Source organism: Erpetoichthys calabaricus, chromosome 10 (genome assembly GCF_900747795.2).
Source record: "Erpetoichthys calabaricus chromosome 10, fErpCal1.3, whole genome shotgun sequence".
Classification (NCBI taxonomy): Eukaryota; Metazoa; Chordata; class Cladistia; order Polypteriformes; family Polypteridae; genus Erpetoichthys; species Erpetoichthys calabaricus.
In genome coordinates this window covers 53,396,088-53,412,647 of record NC_041403.2, presented here as the reverse complement: position 1 = coordinate 53,412,647, position 16,560 = coordinate 53,396,088, and the positions used below count along the sequence as shown (strand labels likewise).

General features: G+C 35.7%; 2 protein-coding genes across 4 annotated transcripts in view; one reads left to right on the top strand and one right to left on the bottom strand.

The window, feature by feature from the left end:
- On the bottom strand, window positions 1-7,292 carry hspb11 (heat shock protein, alpha-crystallin-related, b11). The gene is made up of 5 exons (XM_028810581.2): window positions 7,040-7,292; window positions 6,015-6,121; window positions 1,457-1,525; window positions 382-425; window positions 1-237 (listed from the first exon to the last, which is right to left on the bottom strand). The coding sequence occupies exons 1-5, from the start codon at window positions 7,129-7,131 to the stop codon at window positions 127-129; spliced, it is 423 nt and encodes a 140-aa protein (XP_028666414.1). The 5' UTR covers window positions 7,132-7,292; the 3' UTR covers window positions 1-126.
- A 770-nt stretch (window positions 7,293-8,062) lies between these two features.
- Window positions 8,063-16,560, top strand: part of lrrc42 (leucine rich repeat containing 42) — a 287,985-nt gene continuing 279,487 nt past the window's right edge. For 2 of the 3 annotated variants that reach the window (XM_051932954.1, XM_051932952.1), the window contains exons 1-6: window positions 8,073-8,152; window positions 11,255-11,722; window positions 11,914-12,045; window positions 12,830-12,948; window positions 14,859-14,947; window positions 15,249-15,362. In XM_051932954.1, the coding sequence (XP_051788914.1) occupies window positions 8,142-8,152; window positions 11,255-11,722; window positions 11,914-12,045; window positions 12,830-12,948; window positions 14,859-14,947; window positions 15,249-15,362 (933 nt within the window). In that variant the 5' untranslated portion in view covers window positions 8,073-8,141. Of the gene's footprint in view, window positions 8,162-11,254; window positions 11,723-11,913; window positions 12,046-12,829; window positions 12,949-14,858; window positions 14,948-15,248; window positions 15,363-16,560 lie in introns of all 3 variants that reach the window. The other variant, XM_028811235.2, reaches the window with a different exon arrangement.

Below are 16,560 nucleotides of genomic sequence, written 5' to 3'. Positions count from 1 at the left end.
TAATGAAATCTTTATTTTAATCCATGAAAAAGATCAGAAATTTACAGCAAACATGCATATAAAAATGTATGACACTCTATAATACAAAGTAGGTTAAAGTACAGTAAGTTCTCATGTTATTAAACTTCACATGTGATTTTCGTTTGTTCCTTCTACCATTACTCTGTGTACTGAAACAAAGTGGTCATATCCAGACTTTATGATAAATCGCAGATGTGTTGCTCTTGTGCCACCAAGCTAAAAGAAAAAACATATCTTCATTAATCAATATTCAAAATGCATTGCACCATAAATAATGATTATCTATTGGACACCCACACACAGTATCTTGTTAATCATAATACAATAAATGAAAAAGAAATTATAACAGTGGATACTTACTGAAAAATCTTCTGACTGGAGTTGTCCTTCTGTCTGTTCAAATTCTGTCAAAAAGCATACATTCAAATACTATACAGAGTATAATTCCACTCAGTGACATCACAATAGCCATCTCCATAAAGTAATTGTTGTGCTTATGCATTATTAACAGTATGGTAACAATTTTTTATCTTTTCAATTGTATTTGATTTGTTTATACAAATCCAGTCAAAATGCATTCCCAAGTAAATACAATTATTTGTTAATTAAAACATTAATTTGTATTGCTATTTCCAGGTTATCAGTCAGGATTGATTAAAAAAATAAATTTGGACTAATTAAATGCACAAGTGAATAAATTAATAAGTGACAAGGAAAACTACAATTGATAGTTTTACTGGCAAATTTTTCCGCCAGGTACCCCCATTTCCTCACAAACCCTGAAGACAGGCACATTAGGTTAACTGGTGATAAACTGGCCCAGTGTATATGTGAAGTTGCCTTCCACATCCCCAAAGACTTGCTTATCAGTTTGAATGACAATTTCAAAACAGCCCTGTGAGAGTTTGAGAGTGTTCCAGTATGTCCTCTGATGATCTGGTACCCTGACCATTGCTGGTTCCTGCCTTACGCCCAATGCTACTGGAACAGGGTTCATCTTAATACCACCCTGAATTGGACGGTGTTATTCTAAATTACTAAAATTGATCATTATAGTTGCTTTGCCAATCTACTTTAATTAAAACTATTCCAAATCATGATCTATTATTCTCAATCCTGCTTAATATGATTCAAGGATATGGGGAAGCAAAGACTACCAATCGACCAGATCATTAGAAGCAATACTCAGGTAGACCTTCTAGTGATTATTTTTTTCTTTTTTATAAATGATGTCCTGTACCTACTAGTCCAAATAAACACCATGTACATTTTACAATGTGCACCCAAAACTGAATGTTTCAAACCTACTCCAAATAATTGTGATTTTAATCAATGTGTTAGATTTAGTTCCTCCTTAAATATTATATACTATTCTGTTGAAGAATTCTTGTAAAAAATACAGAAGAATTACTGGTAGTTTTATTTTTAATCTTACCTTTTTCTAACACTTTCTCGAAATCTGTTGTATCTGGAGAACTGCATTTGTCAATTCGTAGACTCTGAACTGGAAGGAAAGAGCAGTACTTGTTAAAATAAAGCACATTTCTATGGAAGAGATGAAGACACTGGAGACTGTTGCTGAGAACAGAGTGGCTTGGTCTGTTCATCTGCATGCTGCTGCCCTGACCTTCACTGGAAAAGACAATATAAAGTGAAATGACATTGAGCATATTTACCAAATGTGGATATAACCACATGCAATTATGTCATTTTTGTTTGTAATACAGCATTTTACTCATTCATTTTTCAAACTGGTTATTCCTAGAAAATGTAGAGGGGCCTAGTATAGCAGTACCAGACACATTTGAGGATGGGACACAATCTCCTACAGGGCTCACTCAATCACACAGCCACCCTGGCCAGTTACTGTTGCTAATTAACCTATTATAAACACCCTAGAAGAAAACTGGGGCAACTAGAGAAGCTCAAAGAATATAGAAACACCATACAAACAAAGTCCTGCCAATATTTAAACATAAAACTCCGGAGTGGAGAAGTACCAATGCAAACTATTTGCTTTTCAGTTGAATGAAAATCATATTTTAGATGAAAATATAGCAGTTGTTTCAATGGGAGTGTGCCAAACAGAGAGAGAGAGAGAGGTTGAGGGCATGCACTGATACAGTACATTGCTGCACCCACCACACAGTGAACCACTTCAGGATCCCAAATTAGGACCCGAACACAGCCATTCAATGTGTGACACCTCAGCACCACACTAAAATGGAATGGAACAGTCAGTCAGTTATCGTCCAACTCGCTATATCCTAATACAGGGTAATGGGGGTCTGCTGGAGCCAATCCCAGCCAGCACAGGGCACAAGGCAGGAACATATCCCGGGAAGGGTGCCAGCCCACTACAGGACACACACACACCAAGTACGCACTAGGGACAGTGTGAGGTTTTTAAACAGTGGCTGGAGTGCCAATCCTGCCACCAACCCTCGAGCTTTCCCTACAAGTTGTAGGACCCGCTTGCAGGTCTGGATGCAGTTTACCATCATACCCAGGACGGAGCACCAACTAGAACACATATATTTATGTATTTTGCCAAAATAAAAAAAGTGACACAGTGGTGTGGTGTTTAGTGCTGCTGCCATACAGCTCCAAAGTCCTGATTTTGTGATGCAGTCCACATGCTCTACCTTAATGTATGGGGATGTTCTCCCACATTAGTGTGTGGCTTTTTGAGAAGTGCCCTGCATTTTCTGGCACAGCCTTAGGATGTGTGTATTAGGTTAATTGGTGACTTTAAATGGGCTCAGTGCAAGAGAGTGTACATGTTTGTGTGACCTGTATTGGAAAGGAATCCTATCTAGGGTTGGTGCCCACAATCTACTAAATGCTGCTAGGATAGATACCAGTTCATTACATCATGGATTGTATAAGTAGATTATAAAATATACGGATGGGTAATTCTCAGAATATTTGATCTATGGTTTGTTATAAGACCTGACTGATACTTGTCAAGAATAGAATGCTTATTCAAATAATCATTTAACTACTTAACTACTGCCTTTTCTAGAACTTTACTTAAAGGTTGGTTAGAAATTGGTTTAAAGTTGTCAAAGACAGAGGAGTCAAGATTATTTCTCTTGAGCCGCGTTTAACAACTGCAGACTTTAGACAGTCAGGGACTTCTTTAAAAAAGCCTGTTGGTACTGGGTCAAGGATACAGGTGGAAGGCTTCAGATGAGAAATTATTCTACGTAGTTTGGGTAAATCTATTCCAGTGAAATAATTTAAATCGTGTATAGGGGCATGCTGGTGTTCAATTGGATTATTTTTAGAGGGATGTACTATATTATTTCTAATATCATATATTTTGTGTTTAAAAAATACAGCAAAAATCCTCACAAGTTTCACTAGTAGTGTTTAGGAGACATTCCATTGAGTGAGCTGGGTTTTGAAGATGACCAATAGTTGACAATAAAACTCTTGGATTACCAGCGTTATCATTTATAATTTTAGAGAAATAGGTCTGCCTCTCATGGCGGACTATGTTGTTCTATTCAGTTGTACTTGCCTTAAATATTTCATAGTGGAAAGTTTAGTTTAGTCATAGTTTAGTTTTTCTCAAATTACGTTTAGCACTCATGCATGTTCTCTTTAAATCAGACACTCTTTTTGTCTTCAAAGGTATGATAGTGTTGGAGGATTTCTTAACTGTCTTTTCATGGGCCACTATGTCAGCTGTACCTCTTATCTTAGTGTTAAAAGTGTTTCAACTTTCTCTTTACACTACTAGCATCATTAAGGTAAGCACTACAGACAGACTGATTGTTTAGAATATTAGCAAACACTGAAGCTGCAGATGTATCAAATAACGTTGTTAATACTAAATTTCTCACTATAGTTATCAGTATTTCTATATTAAATAATGTGCAAAAGTGGTCCAACATACCAATATCCACAACCTGCCTCACATCCACTTTTAATCCTTTGAAATGACTAAGTCTAGTGTATTTCCTCCCTTATGTGTGGGCTGGCTGACAGGCTGACTCAGATCAAAGGAGTACAGTAAGTTCAGGAAATCTGTTGCCTTCTGGTCAAACTGACTATCCGCAGGAAAACTGAAATCACCTACAATTAGGAATCTGTTATAGTTAGTTATTATTATAGATAATAAGTCTGAGAATTCCTCAATAAAAGATGTATTGTATTTAGGAGGTCTGTAAACAGTCAATACAAGAGACTGGGACACTCCTTGAATAACAACGGCAAGATACTCGAAAGACGCAAAGGTACCAAAACCGGCATTTTTACAGTTTAATCGGCTCGAGTAAAATGCTCATTAAACCACCACCTTTTTGCCTTGGCAAACTGAATGAACAAAACTGTAACTCGGAGGTGCCGTTTCAATTAACATTGTGGTACCACCAAAGCTTAGCCACGTTTCATTTAGTGAAAGAAGTTCAATTTTCCTATTACTGATAAGATTGTTAATGTAAAAACACCACTCCAACACTCACTCATGGGGCCAATTAAAAATTGCAGATTAAACCAATATGCATATCTTCTGGTGGTGGGAACAAAACCTGAGTACCTGAAGTAAACCCCACACAAACATAAATATGCAAAACCCAGAATGTAATCTGAACCCAGTACTCTGAGGGTGTAAGAGAGGAGTATGAACAATAATATCCCTTCCTCATACTGTATGTATTTCATTATTAGTTATTATGTACATTAATCCAGTGTTTCCCAACCTTGGTCCTGGGGGCACACTGTGGCTGCAGGTTTTTCTTCCAACCAGATTCCTAATCAGTGACAACACCTGATAACACTGAACTCATTTAATTAGCTGGTATTTTTTTCTTTTATTCTACATTCAGAAAAGCACAGCAGCATGATCTTTAAATTTATAAGACATTTAGAAATATTTCTGCTTTTGCTATTGATTTAAATGCTTAACTCTCTTTTGTTAATTTCATTATAGTTTGCCCTGTGTCTGGGCAGTTTTTCCCCCTCGTTGTATCTTATTAATGACAATTTAAAAAGAGCGGAGCAGACACCCAGGCAAACAACACTGAATAATCAAAGACTGCAACTACTTTAGCATCAGACCCACTAATTAGTAAATAATGGATTAATTAAACAATTAGAACACCTAGAAAAGAAAAATGAAAATCAAGATGAAAATATTGTTAAAAAGAAAAAAATACATTTTCCCATATAACTGCTTGGTATATTTTAATATATATATTTTTTTTTCCAAACTTAGTTTTCTAATTTCTATATTGTTCCCAAAACACAGAACTTGGGAAATAACACATCACTTAATTAGCCCAGGAGTCTAATTAATAACAGATCTGGTTGGAACAAAAACCTGCAGCCACAGTGTACCCCCAGGACCAAGGTTGGGAAACACTGCATTAATCCGTTATTTAAATATGTATTTTTCTTAAAACAGATATGTATACATTTCTAGCATTGTACTTGGAGATGTGTTCTATCAACAATGCAAACTCTTAATATGCTTTCAATGAAACAAATAGAGAATATTTAAATGTACAATAAAAAATAACAAGAAAGAAAGAAATATATCGGCTTAGGCTGAGCCTGTCCCAGAGGCACTGGTTCCAAAGCTGGAACTAGTAATTGATGGGTTGCCAGTTCATCACAAGCTAGACACACGCAGTGGGCCCAACTTCAGTTGGTCAATCCACCTCGATGCATTTTTGAAAATTTTATGGAAAAAGGAGTACTTGGAGCAAAGGCACCTTAATTTAACTGAATGACAACTCACATAAAGTGAAAGTGACAGAATTGAACCCAGGTTCCTTTGCAGCTGTGAGACCACAAAAGTAGTTACTTCAGTGCTGTGCTACTATATGTAATACAAATACCTCTAAATACATATCGGACAAGTCAATTTCACATTCTGTTTAAAGTGTGCCACAGTTTCTGCTTCCTTGTCCTCCCCGCAATACTGGAAAAAGAGGAAGACAATGGAACCTAACCAATGAACGCATATAGTGTATATATCTTACCATTGTAACTCTGGATAGTGACTAAAGTGACTTTAATGAGGTTTGAAAAACGAATTATAAATTCCTGAGGGAACATTCCAGTTGAAATCCAAAATGTATCAGTTCTTCTGTGAGGGAGGAAAAAATAAAAAATTGTAAATACACAGTTAAAAAGGAAGTTAATAATGTCTCTTTTGGTCTTTATAAATGGATAAATAAAACCATTTACATTGGTTTGATTCTTTAACTTTACAATATTTATAATTTTGTAAAAATACAGGCTATTTTTGATTATGAAAAATCTGCTAAAGTTTTAGAGAGGATAAACACCATGGATGTTCTACTGAATTAGCACAAGTGTGCCTATCAGCCTGATTTTTTATTGCTGCACCACAGAAAGTATCCTTACTTGTGACATCACCCTGTATATAATAACACAAGGAGAACATGCAAATTCCACGCAGACAGTGGCCAAGAAGGAAGGAAGGAAATCTGGCCTCTAGTGCTGTAAGGTAGCAGTCACTGTGCCAACCTTACAAACCATACCATACCATTTTCTAAGCCTGTTTAATCCTGAACAAAGTCGTGATTGGAGGTGGGGCTAGGGGTTTAGATCTGAAGCCTATCCCAGCAAGCATTAGGATCAAGGCAGGAACAAACCCAGGACAGGGCACCAGTCCATCGCAAGTGGAATAAACACGCACGCACACTTGGACCAATTTTAGCGTCACCAATTCACCTAACCTGTACAGACTGCTTAATTCTAAAAGATGTTACAACTTTCACAAAGGCAGTGATTTACTTGTCATTTTGTGAACTATTTTGCAACACCACTAGTTTTAAAAGAAGCATATTCTTTCAAAGAAACAGTGTACAGAGAATCATGTTTTGATTTTGCCTACCATACTTTACTTACTGCAATAATCCTAGTAATAGTAACCTATACATATTATAAACATGTCTATAAAGCATTGCGTTCAGCAAGGCGTCATAAAATAAAGACAAAATGCTTTCGCTATAACAACACTGTGCTGTACCTTCCTTACCCGTCAATTATATTTTCAGGAGGATGATTCTCATCACTTGATGTGGCTAAAACTACTTGAGCTCCCGAAGAACTCAAAGCAGCATCGATCATATCTGCAAATAACACTTAACGAAGCCTGAAACTGGAGCAAGTGAATTAAAAGTTCAGATTTAGTTCTGTTTCATGGATCCAACACTTCTGCAAGTCTCTGCCACAGAACGCTATTACGCGTTGCCAAGCAGCCACTGGGTGTAACCAGTGAGCGACTCTAAAGCAGGGTGTCCATATAAAATATTTCCGACACGCAGCCTAAGGCTCTGCAGTGTTGGTTCCTCTCGGTATTTTTACTGTGGGACACTTTTTGACACTAGAAAAGCGTTTTGTTTAATTAATAACAACTCATCACATTCCGTTATACACACATCGGAACATATGACCATTTTTAAGTGAAGTGATACTATGTGCAACGTTTTGATTGTCTATGCTTACTCGACCTTTACTAACCAACGTATTTTGAGATAACTACGATTCAAATGCGTTCTATGGTGGCACAATGGTTTCCATAATTTTGCACATACTCTCAAAGTTTGTATGAGATTTGGCTGGTTAGTTTAGTTTTCCTGTCACATACAAAGAGGTGTTTATTATTCAGACAGGCAATTTCAAATAAGACCGGTACGACTGAGTGTTTGTTATATGCTCTCTAGGGCCCTGACCTGAGTAAGAGGGTCAGAAAATGGGTAGTTGTGTCAGGGCAGTAATCTGGAGATGTATTTAAAAAAAATGACAATTAAGAGCCATAGATTACATTCCGGTCAGAGTTGATTCCTACTATCCAAGAATTGTCACCAGGATTGCCTATTTTGCAGACTGATCTTCGTGTGTCATTTCGTTGCTCTGTATAAACTTAACAGTCGAATGAATGGAATCAAAGCAATGAAAGACGATCGGAACTCAGAGGGTCAGTTCCACGGATAAATCTTTGGGGTTACGTCTAGGCTGCGTCTGCATGTTTCTTCTCGAACTATATTTTTAGATGCACACTATTCCTTCTTTCCCCCGCCTCTCGCGCTGGGGTTCATTGGTTAGAGTTTCTTTTTGGGAATGGGACTGTTCGGCAGATGCAGCCTCAGTAAGAAAGGTGGGTTTAGTGTTCTCTGAAAACATCATTTGTTAAAGCTTGATAGGCTAAAGTGTTTGGTAAATTGTCCAGTCACAATGCTGAATGGTCATTTCTTACTGCTTCTAATTTTAGATATGTTATGAAAGCATGTAATCTGAATTAAGGACATAATTTGCAAAAAAATAAATAAATAGAGCAGTTTGCTGTTGTATTCTTCATAGTTACTTCATTGAACTAAATATGCAAACTTAAGCTAATAAATAATTTTTTAATTTTCTGTTACAATTTGGATAAAAAAAATTGTTATTTTGGTCAATTCGACCTAGGACTGAGCTCGTCCTATAGGGCAATTGTAAAATGAGGACAAAAATTGGTTAGTGTTACTCATTCATCTATTTATATTTTGGTTAACAACACCCCCCGACATATTAAGCGATTTCGTTAAACTGTTCCTCTTATGGTATGATATATGACAGCAGTTCCGTGGAGTATACCCAGGGCCGGATTAAGAGCTTTGGGGGCCCGTAGCACATTTCAAATTTGGGGGCCCTTTTGGTCTGCATCATCTGAAGTTTAGATTCTGAACAGTTCAAACCGGACTAAATAATTATTTTACTCTCGATTATAATAGGAATCTTATAATATTTATGTGAATTTTATGTGTTGGGCCCCTAAAGTTTTGTTGTGTAAGAAATTTACAGTTTAAAAACGTAAAGATAATATTTTTAAAGACCAGTTTTTCAATGCTACACTTTTTCATTAAATATTGGGTCCACCATTTGGGGGCCTCCGAAATTGCGGGGCCCGTAGCATATGCTACATGTGCCTATTGGTTAATCCGGCACTGAGTATACCCGTTAATTAAGTGCATTCTGCATTTGCAAGGTCATGTAACGGTCCAGGCATCTTCTTTTGGGTGAGCTGTAGGATGTACCGCATAAGAGGCTAGTGGACGTTTGGGGGTTAAAGCCCAGTGTGTAGATGGGTTCAAAACTAGCTCAGAAACAGAAAGCAAAGAGTTACTGTCAAAGGTTCTTCTCCGAATTAGGCTATGTTAAAATTGGTGTTACCGATAAATCAGTAATCAGAGCCGTTGCTGGTTTTAATTTACATAAATTATCTAAATAAAGATAAAACTAAAAAGCTTCTTATGTCAGTTGATGATGCTGTATTAGATATCTTGATTGATATACGTTTTACATGGACTTAGAAGAGATCCATTGGGGCTTCCCATCAGTGTCTGCCACCTCCAAGTTACCAGAGTTACTGTTCAGGTACTCTAGGTCTTGAAAATGGTTGGATACCTCAAGTCTGTGGTGGATGCAACCGGACAGGGTGCATGTCTTACCTAGTGCTTATGTCTGTCTGTAACCTGTTTTCACCTGTCTGGTCTGGTTCTGTACCTCTTTAAGGGCACACAATGTCACCTGTACAAAATCCTCCCACCCTGTACTACAACGAAAGCTAGCTCAGTCCTACTTAAGTTCAGCAATCCTAATCTTGAGATGATTGATTCGCTGACATTTCTTACAGATGTAGGTCTCTTGGAAGCAGGCTTCCACATAGTCCAGTATCATTAAAGAATGGTTTTGCATTTGCCTGATATTTAAATTTATTTGAATGAAAGGGTTTAATCCTTTTAAAATAAAAAAATTAAATACAATTTGAATGAAGCTTCAGTAGCTGATTTATAGCCACTAACTTTGACTAAGTGCCTGTATCAGTTCTTAAAAATTCTATGTCATGCCTGGACCTTTGCCCCCTCACCCCCCCTATATTTTTTTTCCTTATCTGTGTTACTCTATCTGCTGTGTTGAAACTTTTAAATACTTGTAGACCTTCATCTGCTGCTATACTTTTTTCTTTTTTCTGCTTAAAATTGTTTTTTAATATATGCAGAAGCAAACCAATCAAATTTTACTAAAGCCAATGTTTGCACCAATTGAATAATTCTGAAACCAATTTATGTGCCAGTAGTCCAACTGAGATTTTTTAATATGTCTGAATTAACATTCAAGTGTACTGTCATCTGTACATTGTACAGTGAAATTCTTACTTGCATGTTACCCATAGACTAAAACCAACAACAGACAATAAAACTTGTGTATGTTTAATATTGACATAACTTGGCAAGCCACCGCCCTTTCCACCCTAATACAGAGCCAGAGGGGAGTCTTCATTGTTCTGTGTAGAGACTATGATTGTTAACTTCACAGAGTCTGTCACTGTTTTCCTTCAAGTATGTTTTTATGCTTACACATAGCACTAATACTTTGAAATAGATACAGATTTACAAATGAGTATTCTGATGCTCGATCACAAGTTGTATTCATTCATAATAATAAACGCGTTCAATGTTGAATCACAGTTCTTAAAGCAGCAGTTGTTTTGTGTTTAAGAATCAATATCTGTTTGCTGCCTGCACTTTGTGTGTGGTTTTACTATTGCAGGTACAGTTCAGATGTGATTCTTTAAAAAAAAAAAAACACATGAAATGAACCTTTTGATAATAGCCTGTTGAAGTTTCAAAAGGAAACCACAAATTGCCACATTATACAATTAGATATATAAGTCAGACGAAAGAATGATAGATAAAGCAGGAATTTGACTGTAAAAGAGCTTGAGCCACTAGTCTTCTTTTATTTTAAACATAGCATCCTTGACGCATTGTAAGGTGAACATAATTAAATCAAAAATGTACATATGAGTGGGGTCTTGTCTGGTTTGTGTCTTATGCTTAAGGATTCCTGAAGTAGGCCCAACTCTCACAGTCATGGGCAGCACAGGAGTTTAGTGATTAACATCAGGGGTCGTAGAAAAATAAATCCCCAATTATAAGTCTTGAATATAGAAATAAAAATAGAAACTAAATTAAGAGAGTTCAGTTACAAATACAAAATGTTTATTATGCTGGAATGTAAATAAACAACACTTTTTTATGATAAATTCACTTGTCAGCATATCTGAGTGTTCCTTGGTGAATGTTGTTTTATAATTTGTCTTGGTGATTTATTCCTAAGTTAAAAGTTTTGATTTTTTTTTTTTTTTTTTTTAAATGATTTTGCTATGAAGTTAAAGTAAACTTTTAAAATGTGTTTTTTTCTACACTAGGATGTATTCTTCCATTAAGGACTTGGATAATGGCCCAGTTTATATACGGGAAAATGGAAAATTACATCTAGTCTCTGGTACTGGAAATTTCTCAAAGGAAACTCAGAACATCAGTAAAAAGCCTCTTCGACTTTTTCAAAAAGGTTTTTCTGTCACTTTGGGACTTGATGATGGAGACAGAAGTGCTGGATCTGAGAGAAAAGATCACTTCATTTTTGTCTACACCAAAGAAGGAAACCTGCGTTACACTGCAAAGAAACTCTTCGATATTTCATTAGCATTTATAGCAGAACATGTTCAGCACATTGATTCCCTCATAGGATTTCCAGAGCAAGTGGCAAAAAAATTATTTTTTGCTGTAGAAGAAAGACAGAAATTTGTTGATCCAAATGTGGCCACAAAAGCATTGTGTTTGTTTAATGAAGCCTATGGGGAACTAATGCTGAAATCTCTTTGTTTAAGAAATGGGTAAGTTTCACTTGCTTGAATGTTAATTTAGATTAAATTTATTTTATTAATTTAATTATTTTTTTACATATATGGCTTATGCTAGTGCTATATTGCCCCTTCATTCAGTGTTATAACCAACACTAGTTTAAAAAAAATAGATTTTACACTGTTACAAAGGGTATCTGTTAACTTTTTCTTTATGTACATAGATATCTTCTTCTTTCTGAGAAACTACAGGAAATCAAATCCTTTCAGGGTTTGTCATGCCTGGATCTTTCCTGCTGTAAACTTGGGGATGACCATGATTTTCTTGACCATCTAACCTCTGACAACTTGACAAGGTAACATTAGGATGTTTCAAAGTATATATTGTGACATTTGTATAAAGCTAAAAATAATCTTTTTAAGCAGTAGACAATATCCGTTTTATAAGCTGTTTGATAATTTTGTTCCACAAAATAGCTTGAGTTTGCATCTTCTTTTTAATGTGTGCTTCATGGTTTTCAAATGCTGTCTTCTTAAAGAGTAATTGATGTTATAAGAAAATTCAATCTGTAGTTTGTTTACGTAGTGTTAAAGGAATGGATCTTTTGACACTGATCCTGTACATCTGATGACCATGAACAAAAAGGCAGTATAAAATAACTGACATTACACGTGTCAGTTTGCTGAAGATGTGTGCAACAATATTGTATTTATTATCAGATTCACAGCAGCCAAACGTCAGTTACTTTCACACCCAGCTTTTTTGAATTCACAACCCTTATGCAGGAATAGAACACTTTTCTTTTGTAAACTACTTCGGGAACTTCAGTTTTTGTGATTTTCTGTCACAAGCGTAGTAACATCCTTTCTGTAAAATTTTATTAGCGAATGGAAATAGCAAATTTATGAGAATGTGACAAGGAGATAACTTGACAGTTATCTTCAGACAGAGAAAGCCTTAGCTAAATAAAAGCATACCATTCAAACATAAACAATATCTGTAGCACAGTGTTACTTTGTAAAAAGTTCACCCTTAATTACTACATTTGTACATGGTATCGCATTTTCTCTGTTTGTGTAGGATATTAAAAGAAGTTTATTTCTGTTAACAAACTGGCTTTCTGTTATGCTCTTCTGCAGTCTTCTACATCTGTCACTTCAGGACAACTGCTTGTCAGACAGAGGCTTGCGTAAGTTGACTGCACCAGTGAGAGTGATGAAACGAGGGCTAAATAATCTGAAAGTGTTAAACTTGTCTTGTGAGTATTATACTGTTCAAGAATATGTACATGAACAATATGAGATATTCCTAAATCTATTTATGATCATATTTATAAAAATATTAAACTATATTAATTTCTATATTATAGAATTATAATAATAATTATAATAATAATTATAATAATATAGTATGTGAATTTCCCCTTGGGAATAATAAAGTATCTATCTATCTATCTATCTATTTTATAATTACACTGAATAAAAAAATGGAAATGCAAACAGCAAAAGTAAACACACAATTGTTTCCATACCCATTTTTGTAAAGTACTAGGGGGCTTTGCCCCCTGCTCGCTTTGCTCGTCAACCCCCGTATTTGGTTTTCCGGATACACACTTTTAAGATTTTTTTTTTCTTTGAATTGTTGCTATTTCATTAGTTTCACTTTTATTTCCGAACTTCTGTAAAAACAATATTTGTAATCTTGCGAGTCCCAATATGCTGAATCTTTTTAATGAGGTCAGGATAGGTTTCTCTGTTTGGAATTTCAGCACAGACAAAACGATCTATATCATCAGCAGTTAATAATTTTTTTTTTTCAGAGTAAAAAAGTAAGTAGAGTTCTGCATTGGACTCCTGTCTGTAAAGTCGTGCTATTTTCCTGTCACAGTTCCAAAAGTACATGGGGTTACCAAGGTGATACCCCAGCTTTTGTCTAGGTTTTTGTACAAGGGCTAGACAGAACGTTTTTGACTCCTGGGGTAAATTTAGCTTTTTAAATAAGCAGACAGCTAAATATATATACATTAACAAAGTAACCAATAAATGCATGTGCGGTAAACTCCGTTTTTGAAATTCTCAAGATTCTTTATTTGTCACATGCATAGTTATACAGGACAACACGCAGTGAAATGCATCCTGATCCGCTTATCAAAAACTGTGCAAAGTTAGAAGAATATCAGTTAGATTAACAAAAAGTCATAGATCGAAAGATAACAGTATAGTAGAACATAATAATTAAGTAAAATTATGTGAATAAAGTAGAATTAAGTGTTAAGGTGCAATAGTATAGTAATTATTGTGCAAAACCAAAGTTAAACTGGTGCATGGTTAAATGAGGCAGTTTGTTTGTTTGCGCTACTGCCATCTTTACTTTTTTATATTTTCTAATTTTCCTACTTTCATATCCTTTAACTTTCTCCACATATGTATAGCGCCAACGGTGTTTTTTTTGTTTTTTTTTGAGCCTTTCTAATTTCCCTGGTTTCATAGTCTCTAACCTGCTCTGCATGTGTTTAGCGCCAACGTTTGTAAACGTCTTTATGAAGTTCTACTTTGTCTTTTACTCATTGTCTTTTAATTCTGAGCTGGATTGGACGTGCTTTTTTTTCAATTCCACTTGTTCCGGGCTGATAATTACTTCCCTTATTTTCTGAATTTGCACCTCGATTATTCTTTTTTGCTCTTTTTTCTGTCCAACGCATTTGAGTCTCTTTTCTCCGCGCTTTTCTTTCTTCTTCGTTTAATCGTCGACGTTTCATTTCTACCCTATTCATTTCATTTCTACCGTATTGACCTTATACACTTTATATGCACTGAGAGCCCTGGAGCTGTGTGTGCTGCATGACTGCCTTTACACTACTGATTTGTTTTTTTTGATATTGCTTGTTAAGTAGGGTGTGTCTTGCAAGACTCTCGTTTTGTGTTCCCGTGAGACGCACCGTGGCAGGTCTCTTTCGTCTCGCGGGTCTTTAAATTATCTTCCGAGAAGATCACGTATTGTAGACTATCAGGACAGGGGACAGGATTTCTTTTTATAATAGATAGATACATTTATTGGTAGAGCTCAATGTTTAATAAAGTTGAAAGCATTGAGCAAAAAGTAATAGAAGCAGGGCATTTTCAGTGCATTAATGGTAATTAAAGGAAATGTTCATTTTTTATTCTATAGGCAACCCTCGTATCAGTGAAGCAGGAGTTGGATATATCTGTTGTTTTAAAAAACTGAATTCACTGGATATCACTGGAACAGCTGCCAAGGTAAACACACTGGGTATAAAAATTTCTTACTTGAGGAGTAATAAAATTCATGTAAACAGTAAATTATCTACAACTGATTCTCTTGAATTTGTAGAATCTTAAGCTTGCTGCCTCATGTTTTTGTATCTGTTTTAGGTTTTGGCATCCTTTTAATCCCAACCAAGATAATCAAATAAAAAACAATGGATGTCCAATATTTATCTTAATGACTATTTCATTCTTAAGTTAATGTCTTAAATGTTTTAAATTCTGCAAAGCAATGAAGATTTTGCTTTGACGAAAGATCTCTTTTTGTTCTCAGATGTGCAAATCTTTAATGACATTGCTTCAGTCTCAGCTGGGGTTGCTTGCTGCTGAAGTAGCACTGGAAGAATTTTCACATGAAAAATGCAAAACAGAAGGTTGGGCAGAGCAAGTAAGTTAGACAGGCAGGGGACAGAGAAGCCCCTTGGCATATAAGATAGCACTGTTTTTTTGCAGCTCAGAAATCATGGATTGAATTCCTGACTTGGTCAGCCATGGCTGAGTATTCATTTTCTCCTAGTGTTTACTTTTGTTTCCTCCCACTATGTTGGTTTCTTTCCATGTTGTAAAGTTGTGCTGGCTGTATTTATTGACAATTCTAAATTAACCGGGTTTGAATTAGTGTGAGTGTGTGTGTGATTCTGTCCTGCTTCAAGTTGGTGTCTCATCTATAGTTAACTGCATTCTTGTGCATGATGCTAACTAGATGAAATCATACTCTCTGCAAACTTGTAATGGTAAAATGTGGTGGAGAATTTGCATAGACCAAATTGAAATCTATTCCATTGCTGTATTATTTTCTTTTCCAGAATAGCTTTTTAATTTGAAAAGAGTTGGGTTAGCAAAATATGACTTAAATATGAACTAAAGTTTGAGCTTTCCGTGAATACTATGTATATTCCCTTTCATATTTTTGTGTTTGTTCTACTGTTAAATACTATCATAAATTATATTAGGAAAAGAGTGACTCCGTAGTGAGCTGTGGGGAGATATTTTTCTTTTGCTTGCACGTGTACTGATGAGGCTTTCTTCCACCATCACAAAGACTTGCAGATCATTTGATTGATGATTCAGATTTAGCCAGTACTGTACTAATGAGTATCAGCGTTAAGGACAACAGTCTGCAAATAAAAAGTAATCGTGAAAACTGATAACAATGAATTTAAAATGAACATCCTTTATTAGAATAAGTCTAATGAAGCCTGCCACACATGACAACACTGACTAAAATGATAAAGCAATAGCCTTAAGTAAATTAGGTTCATTTACATAACGCGGTCAGGAAACGTCTCAGTTTCCACTAATCAAAATACAAATACATAGTATGTTCTTATAACACACCTTATGTTTGAAAAATTATGTAACGGTCCCAAAATAAACAGATTAAAAGACTTTGGTATACACACATTTACCTCAAATTCAACAAGAAAACTTATTATTTGTAATAGAAACATGTAAAGAACAAGACTACAGTAGGAAAGATATGTCTAGTGCAGGCATGTCAAACACATGCGGCCCGCAACAGAAATCTGTGCGGCCCGCATGACAGATCCTAGTTCGCACTAACTTGTACAAAATGATTACTATCG

Bases quoted from the DNA above. Each gene is read 5' to 3' on its own strand.
- hspb11 (XM_028810581.2), bottom strand. From the start codon at position 7,131: ATGATCGATGCTGCTTTGAGTTCTTCGGGAGCTCAAGTAGTTTTAGCC. The intron at 6,122-7,039 runs GTAAGGAAGGTA...CCTCCCTCACAG, and splicing joins CCTGAAAATATAATTGACGG to AAGAACTGATACATTTTGGA. The intron at 426-1,456 runs GTAAGATTAAAA...GCTTTTTGACAG, and splicing joins CGAGAAAGTGTTAGAAAAAG to AATTTGAACAGACAGAAGGA.